The sequence below is a fragment of the Pezoporus flaviventris genome, unplaced genomic scaffold (assembly GCF_033815535.1).
Source record: "Pezoporus flaviventris isolate CSIRO_AGI_PZ_B2104156 unplaced genomic scaffold, CSIRO_AGI_Pfla_v1 ptg000036l, whole genome shotgun sequence".
NCBI lineage: Eukaryota > Metazoa > Chordata > Aves > Psittaciformes > Psittacidae > Pezoporus > Pezoporus flaviventris.
This window is the reverse complement of record NW_026892584.1, coordinates 6,175,510-6,198,238: the sequence shown is the minus strand read 5'-3', so window position 1 is coordinate 6,198,238 and position 22,729 is coordinate 6,175,510. Positions and strand designations below refer to the sequence as shown.

At 41.6% G+C, this 22,729-nt stretch overlaps 2 protein-coding genes across 5 annotated transcripts in view; both read right to left on the bottom strand.

The window, feature by feature from the left end:
- The window catches only part of RPL27A (ribosomal protein L27a), a 230,984-nt gene that overhangs the window by 63,861 nt on the left and 144,394 nt on the right, over nt 1-22,729 (bottom strand). The window lies entirely within an intron of this gene.
- Nucleotides 1-22,729, bottom strand: part of DENND2B (DENN domain containing 2B) — a 180,308-nt gene that overhangs the window by 57,955 nt on the left and 99,624 nt on the right. For all 3 annotated transcript variants that reach the window (XM_061462955.1, XM_061462953.1, XM_061462954.1), the window contains 2 exons: nt 16,180-17,397; nt 12,302-12,438 (listed from right to left, as the gene is read on the bottom strand). In XM_061462955.1, coding sequence (XP_061318939.1) covers nt 12,302-12,438; nt 16,180-17,397 — 1,355 coding nt within the window. The remainder of the gene's footprint in view (nt 1-12,301; nt 12,439-16,179; nt 17,398-22,729) is intronic.

The window sequence follows — 22,729 nt, the reverse complement described above, 5'->3', positions numbered from 1 at the left end:
AATTACATTTCCTTATGTACAAAAGAAAACAAAAGCAGTTTGGGCTTTGTACTGTATTGTTAAGCCTGGAAGCACGAGGCTGCTTGATTCATCAGTTGTAGCCATAGGGGGTTTTGCTTAGCAAGTTCACATATTAACAACCAAAAATACAGTTTCTCTTTGGTAGTACATCATACTAAGATTTCTAGTCATATATATGCACAACAGTGAATATTTCAGCTTTGTTTTAATTAGAAGCCTGAATAGCTGTTGCTGCTCTTGAAGAATGTTTAAACTGGCAATCACAGCTTATTATTTCATGCAGAGGGAATCTGATTCTAGAGGCTACTCTATCATCATAGTCAGTCCACATGCCACATAGGAAGAATACATTCAGGGTACTTTGAAGACAGACCTTTTGATGAATGCAATAAACAGGGTAAACCTTAAGCAACAAATACTCCTAAAAAAATTAAGGCTACAAATGTAGATTGATTCCTTCTGTAGGAAGAAAAATAAATAGATTTTACACACTAATTCTGTTACTTGTAAATTCTAGAGCTCCAGATATGACAATAACAACAATAGTAAACAGTCAGCTTTGCAAAATGCTTACTCACAACTAATTGGGCTGTACTAGCACAATAAAATTTCCTTAAGCCCGAGTCAACTATGGGTCAAGCAAGCATTTTAGAATGGCTTAACAGATTTCAAAGTACCCAGCTACATGAGACAGTGCTCAAACATATGCTTCCTTGTGAAAACATATGTTATTACATTAGTCTGCAGAATGTCCAAACTCCTGAGAAGAAACAGCCCATCCACCAAAAAAAAAACTTTTTTCTTTTAAGTGTAAAAAGTTTAAAAGTTTTAGGGTGATTCTCTTTCCAAGTCACAATGTAGAACAAAATTGCTTGAACCCAATTTAATTCAACATTACTAATGTTGACCTATAATATTAAGTATAGAAACAGGCCCAGAGAAGTCTTGGATAAGAGGGAGGAGCAATGAACCGTGAACAGAGGTGGCTTTTCTGACTCAGATTCTTTACCAAAAGAAAGCTTGGACCAGTTTCCTCTCCAGTGTAATGTGGAGGTCAGTGGAGACACCATAGGGGATTTTAACCCTTTCCCTAGAGTTGCAAGAGCTTCTTCAGATGACTGGTTTGTTGTTCAAGAACGCTAGCTTCTTTTCTCTTTTCTTTTCTTTTCTTTTCTTTTCTTTTCTTTTCTTTTCTTTTCTTTTCTTTTTCTTTTCTTTTCTTTTTTCTTTTTTTTCTTTTCTTTTCTTTTTTTCTTTTCTTTTCTTTTTTCTTTTCTTTTCTTTTTTCTTTTTTCTTTTCTTTTTTCTCATTTGCTTAAAAATCAAATTATTTCTGGGTGGGGTTTGGACGGTTATTTGGTTTTGGTTTGTTTTTTTTTTTTATTTTGAAATGGTGCCTTCAGACCAAATATGTTGGTGGGTTTTGTTTTTTTTTTCCTTAAAAAGAATAACCTCCTTCCACACCAAATCTCTGATAATGAAATAGTCTGATCAATCCAGAACAAACTGGTTTTGCTGATTTGGCATTTGAACCAAGTATTTGGTTCAGGCAGTAAACTAGAAGAGATTATTCCTCTGTCTAGGTCTTCAACAATTTTCATACCTGAGACAGCCACCATATTTAGTATGCATGTTCTCCCTGGTAGATGAGACACAAAAGACCAGCTATGCAAAGCAAGCATTAGGCAGCTCAGACTGGTTTCTGTACAAGTGACAAGAAGCCCCTGATATCTGGTAAGCTAGAAAGATGTGAAGGTACCCTGAACTGCCTTAGAGCAGCTTTTAACCCCATCTGGCTGTACAATGGCTTTCTTCCATGGGAGAAAGGCCTGGGAACTAGTGGCCACCAGCAGGTGTGAGTCCCACACTGGAGAGAGGCTCTGGGAAAGAGCTGCAGTGATGGGCTGCTACTGCTCTGCTGCTGCAGCACAAAAATGGAGGAAGTTTCCATAAAGACGGGTCAGATCAGAGCTTTGCAGCTTTGATCTTTTGCCTTTCTCTTCAACACTGTCCCTTCTCTAAGTCCCAAGATTCAGGCAAGGAATGTTCACAATCTGCAAGCTGCAGTGCTTTTGCATTCGTTTGGATTTGTTGCAAAAAGAAAACACATTTACACTGAAAGAGAAAGGAAGTATCCTCGTTCCTTCCATACAGATATCTCTATTGGAAGCCAAAAGGAGAAATATTACACTTTATAGAGGCCAGGCTTGTCTTAATAAGGCTCATCCAACTGCCACACAAGACAACAGCATACTATCACTGACTTCAAAGTAAGCTGAAACAGCCCCCTGGAATGCATATGGTCACATGAAATAGCAAGTCTTTGGCAAACACTGTCTCTAATCACTATCCCTGCTTCCGGATCAGTTCCCTTCATAAGCATTTTTTTTTCCAAGCTTCCCATTCTCTTGCATTCTACGTACCGAACTGCTGAGTAAGCAGGACATTTATCTATGCGACATTTATCTTCAGAAGTTCTCACAGGCAATTTAATGATTGATCCACAGGGGAAAATAAATAAATAAATAAATAAAATAACCAGTGATCTTCAGAAAAGTCCTGAGGAATGCAGTGCCTTGAGCTTAAGCATCAATGAGTTTTGTCCAGCAGTTGCAATTCTTCACTCCGTGATGCTCTGCAGGTCAGCCCCACCGAGTCCTGAGGCAGCACACAATGTTCCTCTACTCAGCCTCTCACACGTGGCAAATGGGAAGCAGAAGCAGATTCAGCAAGCCTGTCTCATGCTGAGAAAGGAGTGAAAAGTAAGGCTGAGGGAAAAAAAAGCACAGGCAGACACTTCTCTATAAATGGCAGAAAGCAGGGAAGCACATCATTTCCATCCAGATGGGAGGAATAATTATCAGAGGAATGAAGTGCTGATTATAACTCCTGTGTTGCACCACCACGAAACAAGAAGAATCAAACAGCAGGCATACAGTAAGGGAAAGGGTTCTTCAACGTGGGTGCCTAAATTAGGAGCCAGTGCTCACAGAGGAGATACTGTGTCCAGAAGGCAATACTGTGTCCAAGCTAAGAGCCTATGGCCTTCCATGCTTACTACTTAGAAAGCCCAGGCCCCTGAGCTGTATGGCTGAAGTTAACACCTCACAAATATGTGTATTTCCTGCATACTAGAGCATGTGCACAAAATATAAGGCAATTCATGTATTCTGAATTATACTGAACTGGGAGATGAAAACTTCAGCTGCCACCCAAGGACAGACTTGGCAAAAAGAAGCACAAACCTCCAGAGGCAAGGGGCTGGAAATAGTGGTGAAAAATGGCCATGAAAAGAGGCCCAGATAGGCAGAAACAGGACTGAACAGCAGCCAAGTAGAAACACCCAAGTGAGCAGTATGTAAGAACTTCTGATGCTTGTAGCTCCTACCCTCCCTTCAACCTTTTGCAATGTTCTTGCAATGACAGAAAAAAGGCACATCAACTCCTTCCCACATGTAATCCCTCTAATAACACCTGAACTACCTTTTTCACCTTCTGCCCGTGACCTGTGTTCAGTTGTACATACAGCCCAGTTCATCCAGCTCACACATATTTGGTGCACACAAGCCCTTGCAGAAGATTAAGATACAATACCACTGAGCAAGGAAGAAGCAATCAGAGAAGGGTGTCTGGGGAATGCTGCTTTGCTGACATTGAAGAGGAAGCAATAGGAATGAACCCCAGAGTGCAAGCACTGAATGAGGGAACAGCAAGGGATTCACGTATTGTGCAGACTTAGAGCTCCCCCCCATCTGTGGGCACTGAAGTCCAGCAAAATGCTCAATGGTGAGAATCCAGGTGCATTCACTGCAATGCATAGGCATTACTCAGTTATTTTATTCATAAAATTATGCAAGTGCAGATTCACACTGCCAATGCTGGAGGAAGACTCAGCCATGGGGATGCTTACGAGCATGTTCGGATCAAATGGGTGAAACCCACAAAATCTCCATACTCTCATAAAGTATGTGAGCTTAGATCTTTAGTATGTAGATGAGCTCTTTCAACATCGGAGAATCTGCAACTGTGCATCTCAGCTGAGGGATTTACCCCAGGAATCTGTAGAAAGAGGAACCATTTCAATATCAAATTACACCTGAGACACATTATAGGTGCTTTAAAAAGCTATTGCTGAAGAGTGCTAAGTTACAGACCATTACTTGCTTATAATCCTACCATCCAGTGTTTCAGCTCAGTAGCATGTTCTCAGAAAAGTCACAGAGCATCTGCAACACACAGAGTGACAAGTCTAAAATGTGATCAGACTTTGGAGCATTGGTCCATGGAGCTTGTAGGCAATAGCCTGTATTTTCTGAACTTTTCCAGTTTTTCTTTGCCTTGCAATAAGCGTAAGAAACACTGGAGATACCCTCAGCTCCCTGCTATCTCTTCAGGGACTGTAAGAGCTCAGATATATAATCATAATGAAGCATTAGATGGAGAAGAATTAGCATTGCTGATAAATCAATAAGAAATTTCACCCCAGAAATCATCCACTTAACAGTCCAAAATCATGTGCATGAAAACATCTGATGAGCAACAGTACAGCATCAGCATGCCTAAATTACTTGCGCTTCACAGTGGTCTAACCCTGCTGACTTCAACACAGTCTCTGCATTTAAACTAGGATTTGGCAGAGCAGCCTCAGGGTCATTTTACTCACTGCTTTACTAACCTGCAGCACTGACCAGAAAACCAGGCAATAAAGATGACAGAGATAGTCAAAAAAAAAAGAAAACTGCAGTGGATAGTATAGCACTGAGACAGACTCCACAGATAGAAATGGAGATCTAAATAAAGCATGAGATGATTATTAAAAATAACTGAAATCCATGTATCCCAATGTAGTAACAAAGCAGCAGGCTGATCATCAATAGGATAAGACAGCTAGAGTATTTGGCCTTTCTTTGACAGGCTTATATGGATAGTGTTTGATTTAATGTGCTCTGGCTGCCATTATCCTACAGCATCTATTATTAAATTTGCCACTATTACACTTTTCAAAAATTCACATGCTTTTTAGACTGCGAGAGGCAGACTGGTAGTGTGGAAGAAGACAGGACCATATGTTTCTCTCATCACTGACTGCACCATCATTTTGTATCAATCCTAGCTCCATCTTTGACTAACAGCTATCCAAAGACATCCTGGTAAGGGCCTGACCAAAAACCCAAAGTGTTTTCAAAGAAGCAGCGAGCACAGCACTAGGCAGAGGTGTAATCTCTCCAAGTTTGCTTCAGCCTCGCAATAGCCCAGCAACCCCAGGTTCCTCCAGATTTGTACAACCGTTTTGATGCGAGATGATAACGTGAGAGGCAATAATTCAATACAAAAGCATGACAGGCAATAACGTGGCACGTGATGATGGGATTTTACTGGAAAGATCTGAACACTGTCTTTCTAACCTTCTTCCACATTTACTGGGAGAACTTTGCAAATGTTCTAAGTTGAAAGCAATGTCAAGTTGGAACGTCTTCCAGCTGGACCTCAGTCATCATTTCTGCAGCTCTTGTCACACACAGTGGAGGATTCAGTAAAGCAGCTAAATTATCCCATTTGTTACATGACATGCACTATATCCGATTTACATCAGAAGTTAAAACAACTAGTCAGTTTAGGAGAGATGAAGTGCCTAACCAGGAGTGACAAAGGAAGTGACATGCTGTTCAGGACTCCACAGAGAAGGTTAAACCACCCACAGAGAAGGTTAAACCACCAACATTCCCTCTACACTTGGGATCTTGCTTGTAGATTCCTGCCTATTTTAACTGCTCGAGCGCCCACCTGGGTTAGGCTGTCTTAATACTTGGTACTGATTTGAGACATATTGCTCCATCTCCTCTCTTATGAGTTCTGATACACTGAGAAATAGATCAGACCTAGATCCATCTGTTCTCATCTCCCTGGAAGAGACTGTACTTACCCAAGTACAGCCACCCTGGCCCTCACTAATTTCAAGGACAGTTGGGATTATTTTTCACCCAACTCTGACTTGTGAAGAAGGCCCCTGCAAACCAAGAACTAATTGTCCTGTTATCATGCAGAAGTAAACAAGAAGCTAGTTCTCCCCAAACTGAAGTGAGATATTCAAACTGACAGAGGAAAACAGTTACACGACTCTGCGTCACTACATTGTTTCACTTTCCAGTCTTCTTGGGTGTCAACTGTAATAAGGTTCCATTATATGCTCCTCACAAAGTGCATTATTGTGTCACTATCATCATTCTAAATCCTCTTACAGTGCAAAAAATATTTGTCAAGAGAAGTATCCAGCTATAGAAAGGGATTAAAAATCTAAATGTGACACTGAACAGGTCCAGAGAGCAGAAGGATGCATAAGAAATCCTCCTCAGGAGGGCCAGCTGCCCCTGGGACCATGGACTGCAGGACAGTCCCAACAGGGGCCCACCATCAAGATCCCATTCAGAAATTCATTTCATCCTGGTTTTAGAGATCCCACAGCAATGTTTCTGGGGCATTTCTTTACTTTCTAGACTTCTTCAGCTACAGTTGTCCAAACAGAAACAGTAGCTGTCAGCAGCTGTTTCTCCTTCAACTGTTTTGTAATACTGTAAACTGTTTTCTAATATCAAAAATCAAAGATCCAAAGATCTGTGGGCTTTTAGAATCAGGACTCAACTGTTGACTCCCAGCTTTAAAATTCAAACATTTCAACTTTTAACTTTGCATAACTGTGGCATTGCCTGGAGGAAAGCTTTTTTTCACAGGAATTTGTGCCAGTTGGCCGACATACACTTTTGACTATCCTTCTCTTGCCCAGGTTATCTGTCCCTCTTTTACAGCTAATCCATTTGCCCAGATTCACATTCTGGCTGCTGGAGTCTCCTTGAAAAAAACGGCCTCAGTCAGCAGGTATTTGATGAACTCCATCTTCCACAATATACCCTATAGTGTTAGTTGAAAAAATACCTGTGTTTAATGAACAATGGAGCTCCATACTGCTGATTGTATCAACTGCAAGGTTAATGGAGAGGCACATGGCCTAGTGATATGTACAGCACTGGGGCCTGCCACCAAGCAGCTCTAACAACTTTTGGTATTGATACCTACCATGCCTTTGGCATGTTACCTAGCTTCTGGCATAGGTAGAACAGGCCAGGCTATATGTAACTGGCATGTGCTGGCATCCCAAGACCTTGTGTTCCTAGGGACGCTGCTGCCAGTGAAACACCAAAACTTCCCCAGGGCAGTAGCAGGCGCTTATGTTCTCCTCACAGGAATTTCATTAAGAGAAATGAACTAAAGATCTATTTCAGCCCTGGAATGATTCCAGCAGATCTATGCACTGGGGAAATGCTACCAGGAAGCCTGCCAACCAATGCAGAGGAAGGGCTAACATCACTGTAGGTTGCCAGGCACACACCAATGCATGTGACCAAGCCAAGAACATGGGTTGTGCAACCCAACGCAGTGAGTACTCAAAAGAGCTCCAGCCACAAAGTCAAGCCAGACTTGTTCTAAAGAAAAGTACAGCCTAATCCCAGCTGGGGACTCTAAAAGAGGTTAATTCATGAGGGTTGTCTTTCATGTTAGTTAACAGAGTTCTAAGAGTGCTCTGGACCATTGCAGTTTAGTGAGCAGGCACCAGTCTTGCACGTGAGCCAGTCAGACAGAACAGGAAGCTCACTGGGGCAAAACCTCTCTGTGGTAATATATGTGGCTGAAATAAACCCATTCTTACACAAACTGTACTTTTACTATTGCTTCAATAAGAGACTAGCCGTTAGAAGACAAATAACCTGATACTCATAAGCCTGGGCTATGTGATGAATAGTACAAAGAAGATAAGAAGGCTTGTCTTGTCAAAGATTTCTTCCACTACGTTTCAATTCTGAATTGTGAGTGCAATTTCTCTTACAAACACTAACAATAATTTACATGTCTTCACTAGATTTTCTCAAGTTAAACTTTATATTCTGCCCTTAACCTTGCCTTCACTTACTCATTCAACTTTTTTTTTTTTGGTGATAATAGGTGCTTTCTTCTAGATAACAGGTGAAAAACGCCTCAGAGACACCAGATGTTAAATAACAATATTCAAATATCTCAACTGCATTGAGGGAAACAGACTGGAAAACTGAAACTGTATGGTGCATATGACGGGAAATACTGTTGTCCACAAAAATAGCAGAAGCAACCATCTCAGACATCCCTTAATACTATGATAGTTTGTTGAATTCACACAAAGCCAAGCGTGGTTCCCCCAGCTGGATTCATAAAGCCACATCAATTTTGGTCTGATTAAAGACTCACTCAAAACCACAAGAAGTAAAACAACGTTAAGTTTACTATGACTGCCACATTCCTGGAAGTGCTAGTACAGCAGATGAATGAAATCCACATGGCTCCTTGCACGTGGAGCACAGCTCTGATTAATATTAGGAAAGTGCCCCCCTTTATACAACTGCTTCCTGATTAATGCAGAATGGATCATTATGGTCCAATCTAATACCTGTCTTGAACTTAACATGCAGAAATTTCATCTATTAAAGTGCACAAAATTAAACAAAGTGTCTGGTTCATGATGTCATATTCATCTTCTGGTTTAATGTACCTTAATTATTCTTTTTTAATTTAAAGTCAGCCCTCAAAATAACGTCAACTACTCATAACAGTTCATCACTGTCCTTGTTATTCAAGAAGGAAACAGTATAAGGGCAAAGGTTTAGTGTGCATATGCACCACATAAGGAGATCACGTAGTAACCAACAAATCCGATGACTCTAGTCCTAGCACTCATGCTTAGAAGCTGTATTTTGATCCTTGCACTATTCTGAATAGTATCGGTACCTGAATAGCACACAGTATCTAATAGATATCTAACATTAAATATGCCTTTTAGAGGATACCCTCTGATAGCTGACAACTTAGCCACAGCTCTCCTCTGCTTTCCAGTGAGGGAGAGATGCCCTGCTGAGGGGTACCAGGCTGGGAGATGCAGTGACAGGCAGGAGTACTGAGCTTCTGTTCCAGGGACCTCAGCAAACTGAAGGAAAAGCTTGACAGGAAATTCGGGAAGATTAGGAAAGACAAATACAGTCCCATCCGTGGATCAGAATAACCCTGTGGCAGTACATGCTGGGCAAGGAAGGCAAACCAGACCTTGGCCTACATTAGAAAGAGTGTGGCCAGCAAGTCACAGGAAGTGGTAATTCCCCTGTATTTGGCCCTTGCAAGGAGTATTCAAAGTACCACAGAGACATCAACAGACTGGAGGTAGTCTAGAGCAAGGCTGCCAAGATGGCTGGGGGCCGGAGCATACAACATAAACAAGAAAATGCTGAGGGAACTGGAACTGCTTAGCCTAGAAAAGTCTGAGGGGAAACCCAGTTGCTGTCTGTCGTGGTTTAAACCCAGTCAGGCAACTCGTTCACTCACTTCCCCCCCTTTCTTGCCCTCCCCCTGCTCCCAGAGGGACGGAGAGGAGAATCAAAAAGAATGCAACTCCCACAGGTTGAGATAAGAACAGTTTAGTAACTAAGGTATAACACAGATCACTACTGCTACCACCAGTGATAATAATGGTAAAGGAAATAACAAGGGAAGAGAATACAACACCTCAGCACCAGCCGACCGATCACTCGCCCCCCAAGCCCAACCAAGCTCCGACTGATACCTCCTCCAACCCCGCAGTCTCCCAGCCCTCCCGGCTAACTCCCAGTTACATCCTGGGCATGACGTGCTGTGGTATGGAATACCTCTTTGGTCAGTTTGGGTCAGGTGTCCTGTCTCTGCTTCCTCCTGGCTTCCCCTCCCCCCTGGCAGAGTATGAGGCTCACAAAGTCCTTGGCCAAACCAAAACATCGCTATCAGCTCTGTTCCCGAGCCGAAAGTCAAAACACTGCACTACACCACCTACCAAGGAGGAGAAAAATGACTGCTACTGCTGAACCCAGGACACTGTCTTCCACTGCCTAGAAGGTGTTATGGAAAAGGCAGAGCCAGGTGTTTCTTAGAGGATGAAAGAGCTGGGTCACAAACAGCAACAAGGAGAATTCAGAATGAAAAAATCCTTCACAGTGGAGGTTAAGCAGCAGAGCAGGATGCACAGAGAGACAATGGAACCATCTTCCTAAGGTGTTTTGAAAACTCAACCAGATGTAGCCCTGAGCACCCCGATCTAACTTTGCAATTAGCCTTGCTCTGAGCAGAGGTTGGACCAGATGACTCCAGAGTCCCTTCCAAACAGAATATTTTTTATGATTCTGTCTCACAGTACAGTGCTTAAAGCATTGCTCATGATTTGCAGCCTTTTTTTCCCTTGTGTTTTAGCACCTACTGGCATTAAAAGTTTTAATTCTACAGGGAAAGGTAGGGGGAAGAATGATAAACTTAATAAAGTTTATTACTACAGTGACAATATTTTAACTACCTGCAAGCTTTTAGGGAGGCAGGAGTTTCAACCAGATTTAGATACCACCACCTCTAGAGCAACTGGTTGTAAGGAAAACCAAAAGCAGCAATGACGGAGTCCTTTACAGCTTTGAAGCAGATGGAAATCTATAAAATAAACTCACTCTTATGGACACCTGGTTTGCATGAGTACAAAAGGGCTACTTAGAGGCTGGGGTCTAGCACTACTGGCATAAATTATGCAGATGTGATACACAAAACTACGATAGTTTCTTTAAAGCTGGAGATCAAACTACTTTGGCTTGTCTTTAATCATGCTTGACAGTTTATAAGAATTATACTGATTTGGTATTCCCCCTGCAATGCCTGCACTGAATGAAGTGCTTTGGAAAGAGTTTCTTAAAAAGCAGTACAAAACAATGAAGTTCTCTGTTTGTCCACAGATCTGAAATTTTGCATTCTCTTCCCACTGCCCTGCCAAAATGCCCAAATTATTATCTGCAGGGAGCTGATTTATAGTTCCCATGAGTTGGAAAAGCCCATTATGATTTTGTTTTACTGAACACAACTTTTATTCTCATTTGAAAAGAGCTTCTTACCAATCCTGCACATTTTATTTTGACATTTACCAAACCAAAGCAAGGAAAAGAAGCACTACCACCCAGCATCTGGCAGCACGCTGACATGTCCTGAGCAAAGATGAGCATTGTAATTAATGCACTATACATTTTCAAGTATGAATTGCAAGGACAGAAAAAGAATTTTTAGTGTCCAAAAAAGCTCTCAATTTTTATTAACAGATACTGAACAGCAGCATTTTTGTGTATTCTGAAAGGGAGGGTACAGATGAAAATGGCAAGAGTAAATTCCTGTTTTCACTGAAGCTGACAAGATAGAGGCAGAATTTGGGTATAAGCACAAAGAGCCCCAGGCTGCAATTTGTGGCCACTATTCCTTGCTGTATCTGATAGGGCCAACAAGAGTTTTGTTCTATCATCTTTGTTGCCCTTCAAACATTTGTATGCAGTATTAGGTCACTTCTGGTCCTTCTTACCAGACTAAACAAGCCCAGCTTGTCAGTGTCGCTTCAGAGGAAAAGTGCTCTAGGGCCCCTGACTATCTTGGTAGCTCTCCAGTTTTCAGTAGATAAAGATTCATTGTCTAAAGTAAAATGAAGTACCCTTTGTATCTGCTGTAATAATACAACACTGAAAGAGTTAAAAACAATGCAGATAGTCATCACTTGTGTGGAAAATCTCCTTTGAAGGGCTGCCCAATGTTCAGTAATTATAACAACTTTTTTGATGCTAAAAGAATGTATGCATAGGCCATACATTTCCTTCTAAGACAAAAAGAAACATGTTTTTCTTGTGAAGCTTAATCAAAACAGTCTTTTTGTTGCACATTCCTGATGGTTGTACAGCTAAAGGAAATTAATTTTTCTTTAACTAGCAACTGGGACTTAAGGGAGACCTAGAACTGTGCTACAAACAACTGCTTTGAGGCAGCCCGTATAGGAGCCCTGAAAAGCTCAGGCTTGCTCACAAGGCCTATGAGGTTAATCTTGCCATTGGATAGCTCTGTAAACACCATCTAAAGTTCAGTTCTTTACATTTTTACACCACTCAAGGCTTCAAGCCAAAGCCTCGATAAAAAAAATTATTTGGTTCTTGAAAAGCATGGCAAAAAGCTGACCAAACAGTCTTTTTCCAGTACCGTCCAATGAAGTCTGAAGGCATTAAGACCTGTAAGCCGACTGAGGGTTATGTTTGCACTGATGCATCAAACCCATTTACGCTCCATTTAATCCCTCTTTACTGACCACATTGAATGTTCTTGCACAGAGCATATGTTCACTGGCCACAACAGATCAGCTGTGAGCCCATGTTCTGCAGCAGGTTCTTACCTACAATGTCTTCATAGGCATTTTCTTCTAAAGTGCTCTTGGATCCAAATTTATGCTGGCTCTCAGTCCCATTTTCAGTTGGGGAGGGAGGGTACACGGATTGCAGGCTTGACGCATCCTCAAACTCAAAGGATTTTCTGAAGTTTAAAATAGTAAGTAATTAGTAACTAGAACGCAAAATGACTCAAACATTTAGTTGAGCATTTGCTTGCTAAGAAATATTTGTAAAATAACCAACAAAAACCGATCACACATGATGCTCTAAGGACTAATTTTTAGAGGACCTCAAGTCCAGTGCTCACAGCAGTCTTTAGCGTAGTAATATGTGACACTTTCATGAGGTTGGAAGTAGTTATCCCCGCTGTGTGGACAAGGAGAAAATACCAAGAAAATATGTGATCTTTTTCAAAGGCTACAGAGTAAGTTAGCAGCACAGGCTAGAAATTGCCTTGCTCTTGCCAGAGCCCCCAGAAACATGTGGTCAAGGAAGATACCCTTAGTCTGAAAACACTCACATCTTGAACCTTCAGAGATGTTCCCACATAAAGGTCACTCTGCAAATGCCCATGTGAAAGTCACCCATTTCCTTGCACAGCCTGTGTCAAGCTCTGGCAGCAAATGACAAAGGATAGAGGAAATTAAGTCTCTCTGGGATGGACAAGCAACCCAGGGTTGATGGCTGGGGGCCTGAAAGTTTGGGCTTTCTGTCAGGAAGGTGAAGGACAGCTGGGTCAGATGAACCAAAACAACTTATCTCCTACCTGAGTACATGAAGGAGGGGGGTTTCACCACCTCTCATCCACACCTACCCCAGTGCTGCTGAGCAGCTCTAGGGGAGGAGAAGGCCAAGCCCTCCATGTTCTCTAACTTATTTGTTCTGAGGCAAAGTCTACACTTAAAGCTGGGAGGTGCATGGTTTGCATGCCAGCTATACAGGGGCTAGCATTCATTTTATTGACTTAATGCTGAGGATGAAGTGGTAGGAAAAATGAGCTTAGGTCAGGGTGTAAATCCCAAGATGCTGTAAGGCTTGCAGAGGCTGTGCTGATGCTCATACTTCACTCATTGATACTCAAACTAGATTAACAGCAAACCATCCTGCAGTAAAACCCCCTTTCCTCTTCTCCCCGACTACAGTGAAACATATGTTGACAGAACATCCACATGGCAGTGGCAGACTCTCATGACACCAACTTCAGTCTGTGAATTGGTTCAAGAGTATCCCTATAGGCAATACAGGGACTATTATACGGACATTGCATTTGACAAGGGCATTTCCTATTTCTCAGCTGGAGCAGATTTATGGGTCTGGGGCAGGCTTAGGAGCCCTTTCTCTCTACTTTCCCTAGTTTAAGAATATCCAGGTCCATGTTATGCACATCAGGATCATGGCAGAAACAAACCATGCATTTCAGATCCAGATATCCATTCCTCCAGACATACTCACAGTTATAAAGGATGCTCAAGCACTGAATACGTACCTGTGTATGAAATGAGACCTTCTAAAGTAGTTAAATACCTAACTCTTATAGATTTCAAGGCAATGCTATGATGTAATGACACTGGATAGGAACACGGGGATAGTTTTGTGGACCAGCATTCATCTGTGGCCCGTGTGACCCTAGCCTATCCCATGACACTCCTCTTCTGCATTCTGTCTGCATCAGAGGATCTCCAGCTGCTAGGGAATGTCCAGCTCACATCAATCTGAGGTGTAAAAGCTACTGTGGGCACCAGGTCCTCTGAATACAGACTGGTTCTATGCTAGCAGGGAATATGAGAGACTTCCTCCATTTTACTATATTGTTGAATTAGCCAACAAAACAAAAACCACTGTTTTCAACCAAAATGTCAGAAGAATAAATATCCACAGTTGATTCTCATGACATTCTAGTGAGTGCAAACCACGTTTGTTCAAGTGCAAAACACAGCTACAGGCTCTAGACATAATGTTTCAAACAGAGAGCAGTTCTAAAAAAAAAAAAAATAACATCTGTTCTCAAAAAGAGAACAGCTTAGAGACTGAGATTTCAATAACTAATACTAAATATTGTCATTCTTAGATAAGTTGTATGGTCTCATGCTCATTGTAAATGATGGAATTCTCCTTATTGTTATGAAAGAAAGGACAGTAGCAAACACAACAAAGGTAATATTTTATAAAGGATTTCCACCCAGTCTTGAAGTCAGCCAGCAAACCTGTGATTTTGGGAGACTGATTTAAGCTTATTTAGATCAACATTAATCAAAGGTAAGTCCAGAGAAATCACTAAACTACAGTAGGGCAAAGCTGTTACAAACAAATGGAAACCTACCCTGTACAATGTCAAACTGATTCACAAGAATATCAGGTACATATGATAACACTGCAAATCCTTCCATTTACCCTCCACTAATCACAGCTTAAATTGATAAATACTGCTTTTCTCTCAGGTTTGTACTTACTAGCCCCACCCAGAAGAAAGGCTTCTTTGCTGAACAGTGCTGCTAACTCTGCTATGATAGGAGACTGAACCTGCAGAGCAGCAACGGCAAGCATAAATTGTGCCTGTTCTTGAAAGAAGATTCAAAACTTCAGGTCACAAACTCATTGTAACAAAATACTGTGGTTCTGAGATGACTTGTGTGGTCTCAAACTCAGCGTGAACATGTACTCGGAGACTGACTTGGATCACTTAGCCACAGGTGATTCTCTGCAAGAATTATCTCCTGTTATCCATTCTTCTCTGCCTCCCACTACACAGACTATTTTACTTCTTCACCTTAATTTTCTAATAAAGGCTATCATTTATAGCAGAACATTTAAAAATCAATGATGTCTTCAATGCATTGGAAATGCTGTGCTGAACAAAATTAGGTCAGCTTTGTTACAAAAATTCTTGTTAAAAACTAGATTTACTTCCTCTAACTGAGATTGTTGCCAGAATTCAGAAGATAAGCACTGCTAATCACAGCCTGGCTTTCCACACTCCCTCCCTTTTCCAGAGAAACAACACACATCAGCAGAGCTGTCTGATCCATTTCAGAAGCAGGTATCTCCTAAAAGTAGAGCAGACTCTGAAGGCTTCTCTTCCCCAGTTTTGGACTCATCACACTTCAGGTCGGGTTGTGCTGACACAAACTTTTAATTGATAGAGCCAACATCAAGCACCAGGTGCTGAACTGATAACGTGGGCCTGAGATGCTGTTTAACAGTTACTTGCAAAGCCCATCACTAAATACCAAGAGTCTGTGTATCTCATACACATGCACAGTTAGGTGAACTTGTTAAAAATGCCATACTTTGAATGCTTATCAACAAAGAAGCCTACAATTTTCTAAGCAGTGAGCAGAATGAGCTTTACATTTCCAAAACACAAGAGAAATCGTCTAATTAAAAGAAGCCAAGCTCCAAGGCTCCTGGGAAATGTAGCCATATCGTCTGCTCATCATTAACTCAGGGAAGACACAAAGCCCTTTCTATGCTAAAACATGGTTTTCTCAGCATTAATCCTCTACAGCTATTGATAGTAATTTAGGACAACATTTCTAATCACTGAATTAAAGTAAAATCACCAACACTGCATAAAACTGACACAACTGCTGTAGTAACAAGCTTTGGAAACACAAACCCTCTGAAGGTATGTTTTGCAGCGAGCCTAGTGTCTTTTTCAGGGATTGAGGAATGAAAGTTGGAGAACTCCAGAACTGTGGCCATGCAAAGGTATTGTACCAGCACAACCCATTGGTGCAGTCTGGAAGAAAGAATAATTGTCTTGCACACAACTCATAGCATTTCTCAAAAACATTGCATTAAAAGGAGAATGTAAAATACTGTAACCAAAAAACCACAGCACATCTATTTATTTGAAGATTCAGCACATTTTGTTGAATTTTACCTATTCTGGGATTTTCTGTGAAAGCGCGACTCTTTCTTCTGCCTTCTGGTCACAGGGGGTGCCGGGGTGGATGGGAGGGGAGGAGGAGCAGCAGGTGTAGGAGATGGAGGTAGGCCATTGCTTGGTTTACTTTTATGGTTTTTGTCTGCTTCATATTCAAAGGTGCGTTTGGGCTTGGGGACAGGATTCACTGCGCTGTTAGCTGGGCTTTCGAGGAGCAGTTTAGGGCCAGCTGAGTTTGCAGTAATCCCCTGTTTTATCTTACTGGTTTTCTCAGTCTCAGTAGGTGTCTCTGGTTCACTCCCCAAAATAACACTCCCTCCTTTGCTATCACTTGCGGCTTCACTCAGTCCCTCCACAGTACTCAGAGTCACAGATTTTTTCCTCCCTTTATCAACACTGTAACAGCTACTTGGTAACTGGGGGAGGCCTCTGCCGGGCTGCTCTTTCAGCGCCTGTTCGATCTTCTGTATTCTGTTGAGCACAGCAGAGGACTCTTTCCTCACATGGCCCTTGAGGAAAGCAGCAGCAGGAGTATCGCTCCTGCCTGATCTCTTTTCAAACCGATGACAAGAATCTCTGTCCAGCAGTTCCTCCTCCTCTGTTTCTGGGTAAGAACACTCGGAAAATGTTTGGCTCATTCTTCTGAGCCCTTTGAAATCGAACGTCTTCTCACTGCAGGGAGAGGTCAGCACGCTGGGGCAGCTGTCACTGCCTGACCTCTCCCCAGCATCCCTCTTGTCCACACATGTGCTCATCCTGGGGGACAGCTCCCGGCGGCACTCCCATTCTGTGATCTTCTGCCTGATGTCCAGCGCCTGGGAGCGTATGCTTGCCCGGCTGAGGGAGAGGTTCCTCAAGTTGGTGGCGGTGCCCAAGGACAGGGTGCTCCGGGTGAGTGAATGGCTCCCTATTGCTTCCCCATCTTGAGCCTCCTTTGGACTCTCCTTTTGGTCCTCAGCCTTGAACACAGACAACCTTTTATCCAAAGCACCCACACTGATGGCTTTAAGAGGGTGGCTCGGGGAGTCGGTGTCCGATGCACTTGTGGAGGTGCTTCGCAGCGCAGATGTACGGCTGCTCCAGTCCTTGAGGCGCAGTCTGGAGTTGGAGACCTTGGTGAGTCGCGTAGAGCGGCAAGAGTCCTCACTGTCGCTGAGGGGGTAGGCTGGGCTTTTTCGCGGGGACAAAAGAGGTGGTGGAGAAACGGAGTGACACCTACAAGCAGAAAGAAATACAAAATCAGGTCCTTGGGGAAACCAGAGTTATTTGCCAAGTTTCTTCCACCTGCAGGTAAAGCAGAGGGTGTCTGCATGTTGCAAATCTAACCCAAAGTATGACTAAGACACCAAATATCATTCAGCCACAGAGTCAGGGGCAGGGGGGTGGCAGCAATTAACTGATGTGAGTGATGAGCTGATGAGCAGGGCATTCAGCACATCCAAAGCCAGTTTTCTCAGCTCTGTTTGACCCCCAGCTTTTCCAGTTTCCTAAGTCTAAAGGCAGATGAGATTCTCATAAGAAACTATTGCCTCGAATGCATCTACCACCTCCAGGAGAACAGCTCCTGGCCTCCCAAATTAAGAAGTCCCTCCGCAGAAAAAGGGGACTCTTAAGGAGAAGATTCCCACTACAACAGAAATGGGGAAGGCTGACCAACAGGGACCACAGTTTACTCACTGGTTGCAGTGAGCAAACCCATTTAGGAAGATATCAGTTTTTGATAGAGAAATCTGAAGCAAAGTACCACCGTGGGCAGCCACTGCAGTATTTTAGCCAGAGCATTTCAAATCACTGACGTATACAGTAAAAAAAAACAGCAAAAGGAAGACCCGTTTCATCTTTGGGTTGATGTTGTGGCCAACAGATTAAATTCTCCTTATAAAACAGAAACATTTTCTTATTGAAAGAATATTACAGACTGAATAAATGTATTACTCTGCTCACAGTATGAGTTGAAGAATATAAACTATACAGAAAGGTCTTGGTGTTATCTTTGAAAAAAAACTTAGAACAAATTTTTGCCATGATTTGGAAAATCAGCTATTGTTACTGGGGTTTTATGCATTGTTGCAAAAACTTTTAAGAACAAAAAGACAAAGGAAATTAAACAACACATTAATCAGCTGTCTTATCACCAGTGAGCCAGCAATAAGAAAAATGAGCCAAAACTGTGTCAAAAACTGGGTTTACTGCACTGCCACTATACACACATACAAATCATAGCAAAAATAAACATGACTCCTTTGACACTTTGCTCTAGCAAACTTTCTGTTCCAAAGAGTATAGAAAGAAAAGACCCAAAGTAATGCTTTGTGTATGCAGCTAAGTTTCTGTTCACTGAAGATTGTAGACAAGTTGGTTTCTTTATAAACTGTCCTGTACACAAAAAATCCAAATGAAATAGCTATTTGTCCAAAAGAAATCACAGAGCAAATATCTCCACTACAGCAAAGGGAGAAAAGATTTAGAAGATTCCTGCTGTTGCATGGTTTTCTCCCCAGCAGCCAGACAATACCTACAGGCAGAGGTGCCAAGTTCTGTGAATTAATCAAAAAATCTTGAGCAATGGGGCAATTTCTGAAAAATTTATGTTGACATGGGAGGTATTTTATTCTTCTTTAAATGCATTCCCAAACCCAATTATCCAATTTCATCCTGGTTTCCTGCAGTGGATAATTTGCAAGCAAAAATTGGAAGTATCACGAAAGAGCAAAGCTCTGGTCAGAAAAGGACAACGATCAAATTATTACAAAAGGGAAACTATCTCTTTTTCAGAGTCCTCTGATAGTCAAGCCTTGAAGTTAAATTTCCTGCTTTCTATACAGCTTCAGACAAGTGTCTTAAAGATATCTCAGAAGATCAAAAGCAGGTGACAGATAATTAGCAGTTTCGGCTGGTTGTTGCAGCATAGAGTTTATAGTGAATTACCTTGAACTACCTTGGCCTACGTGCTTTTATAGTGCCTGAAGGTGCAACCTAAATCAGCCTCCTCAGACTTGGTGAGGTGCCCTAATTCTTCATTGTTTCTGTCTCATCTTGATCTCTTCAGTTTAATACTACAGCATCAAAATTGTACATTATTCTTAACACTTAATCTGTACTAACAGCTGTAAGAATAAAGTACAAAATGATTGTGGTAAAGTCAGTCATGGGAAAGCAGAGGTTAAGGATGTGCTGATCATCCTCTCTCTGCCTTTGACTCACTATGTAGAAAATACAATAGGCATAGACCTTTATCTTCTTACACTGTAAGAAACATCTTTTCAGTTGTTTGACTGCCAGGAAAAGGTTTGTTGACTCATCAGAAGAGGAGGAAAAGCTGGATTTGCATAACCTGCAGAAGTTGCAGAATGTTTCTACTTAGAGATAAGAGCCATTCTTTTGAATGCCAGGTCACCACTAAAGTTACAGCAGTTAAGGCGGGATCCTGAACCCCCAAATTCAGTCACAAAACTCCCACTCACTCCCACCATGCAAGGTTGAGGCTTCAGAGCAACAGGCCCTCTGGAGGTGCATGCTGTTAAGTACCTGCGATACCACAGCTAAGAAAAAGATAGTTTATATCACTTTATACTGTAAATTTAAGTGATGCAAATAGAAGCTATAGGATTAGTTGAAGATGAAAGAGAAAGAAAGCCTTGGCTGTATGGTTTCAGACGTGCATTCTCTAAAGGATGGTGGCAAGTAACAGAATTAAAAAAGAAGTCCAAAAGCTGATCAGTGGATAATAAAATGGTCCTTTCCTGAAAAACCTGCTTCCATCGAAGAATATTCTCTGGAAGGCACAATAGTTCCACAGACTTTAAAACTACTATTACTGGACAGAGACAAATAATTAAATAACTTGCAATCTTCCATGCAGACTGTAAACCCAAATGTTTTAAATGTTTTTATTGAGGTTTTCTATATACACAGTGATACATGCAGCACCTTACAAAGCAGATCATTACATACACTTTCAAAATATTATGCATAAACAGCATAAATGAAGATTATGGAATCATGTTTGGGTTTCTTTACAAGTTCACTCGAACGGCACCTTCTTTCTGGGCAGTAACATTTTTAGGAGAATATCAGCATTTCACAAAACACATGAGAATAAGTAGCTCTGATTCCCTATCTGTAAAGGGTATTCTTCCAACACACGGCCTTAGGTACACAGCTCTCAAACCCCTGCCAAGTCAGCAGCGAGTTGCCATCTCAAAGCAAACCAAGCAGCCCTCAATGTCGTCAAAATATGTCACATATTCTGAAACTACCTTCCTGGTGGGAATCATTGCTTTACAGAGCAGAGATAATCCAAGAGGTGGCCTCCAGCCCTCCAAACCATGCTTAGCTTTGCTGATGTGACTTGTTCCCTGAGAAACCAGCAGAATTACCCAAAGTTGGAGAAAACTGGTAACTTCAGTCATGTTCTGTAGGATTTTGAAATCTAGATACACTTGATCTTTAAATTCCAATTCAATCTCTTTACTTTCTCTTTTTCTCACCCAAACATGGAAAACTTCTAATTTATAAAAACTATAGTTCTCCAGGCCCACTCTCATTCAAATATAAATATTCAAATAAAGATATTAATTCCATGAACCAATGTATGGATTCATACTGTTTTCTCTACTAAAGGCTAGTGTCAATAGGCATCTCCTTTCACGGGTTCCTATGAACACCTGTGGATAACAGTGAAGTTGGATCTCACCTGCCCCTGAGAACAGAATCTCCTGCTGAGATAATTTGTACCCTACTCACCACAAAGCAAAAATGAAAAAAAAAAAAGAATTTCTTCTGTAGGGGCTTTAGCAAGGCTGACTTGTACTGAGGCTCTGTGGGGATAGGCAAAGGTTGGTTCTTGGTGCCATAAATGCCCAAGCCCTCACCCTGTATCTGTCCCAAAAGTTGGAAAGGCTCTGATTTTGGACACCAACCTCTGACCTACAAAATATGGGTGCCAACACTTGGCTGTGTGTAAGAGAGGGAGAATTTAATTCCTGGAGACCACTCTGAAAGTGGGCAATACAAAATTAACAGCGAAGGCAGTGAGCCTGGCCTTCTGATCCAGTTGGGCAGAAACACAGCTTCTACCTGCTTCTGTTGCCAAGCATCAACTCCAGAAAGAGGGAAAATGAGTGCAGACAGCACACACAACTCCATGAAACAGCTTTCAATGACAAGAGGCAGCAAAAATGGTGGCCAAAGAGATGGCTTTACACATCTTATGGAAATCAGAGTACAGTGGATGATAAAAATGTGCATGTATAGAGGAATTTGCACCCATGATCCACACACGTTTTATAAATACTAATAGCAATATTAAATTGCATTTCAGGGATTAAAGGTGACTGGAGGGTAGTTAAAGTGACTCGCCTGGAAAAGTTACAGGAGTCCTAACTCTCGGTGCCCTGCTCTGACCTCTGAGCTAAGCAGCAGACTCCATAGCACTGCTTCAGCTCTTCTGAAGCACCAGGAGTGACTACAGATCATTCAGTGCTGACCAAAGACAAGCTGACAGAAGCTGCTCAGCAGTCTTCTGGTTTTGCAAATCCCATCTGCCCTGCTTAAACCAACACTTACAGAATAATAAAACAGCTTTTGTCTCTGTAATCCAGGGAATTTCCCATTTCAACATGCTCAAGGTCAGGAGCCCATTTACCGAAAAAAGAGCAAGAAACCTGTTGACAAAAAGCTACTGGGTCTTCCCAGGCTCCTGCTGATGAGATCCTGTCATTTCACAGTAACACTGATGTTTGATGGTGAGCTCATGCAAAGTCACAGTACTGTTTGTATTCCTCAGGATTTTCACTAGGAAAACATTGCTTTCTTAGTATTTTATGTTGGTTTTCTGCTTATTCCAATTTTTTCTCAGGGCATAGAGCTATTTCATCAGGACAACTGGCCTGTTTCAGAGTAATGATAACAACACCAGAATCAGCTGTGACCATAAGCACATTATTTTGTGCATTGAGAAGATCTGGCCTGCCACACAAGACTAGAGACTTCTTGTTGCTCTAGCCATTATTTAAGGAAATCTGAAAGAAAAGCAACATAAATTTCTCCTTGCAAGAGCAGCAAAACTCATTTTTAATATGAACACTAAACCTGCCTTGACTTCAGGTAACTGAGGATCTAACTTCAAATTCTCCAGAAATTTGTAAGAGAGAATGCTAGGAAATGCTCAGCTGCCAACTTTCAAATTATTTCATACAACATTACAAATTAATAATATTTTATTATTAATGATGATTTTCATTTCTTCAAATAAAAATCCTGTCTCAAGCAAAAGACTGCACAAAGATGATAATTTTGAAGCACTAATTCAGATATCCATAGCTAACACTCTGTTGGAAAAAAGCCCACACCTTTCTGGCATCTTATCAGTCCTTACGGCTACTGAGAAAACAAAACGAATGTGTTCAGACTTCAAGGTGAGAAACTGAAATTATAACTGAATGTTGAAAACCACCTAAATCCCAGAGATTTTATTGTGTGCCCAGATGAGCTTATCTATGTTCACATCTTCAACCAGTATAAAGCCTCCAAATCATTGAAAGGC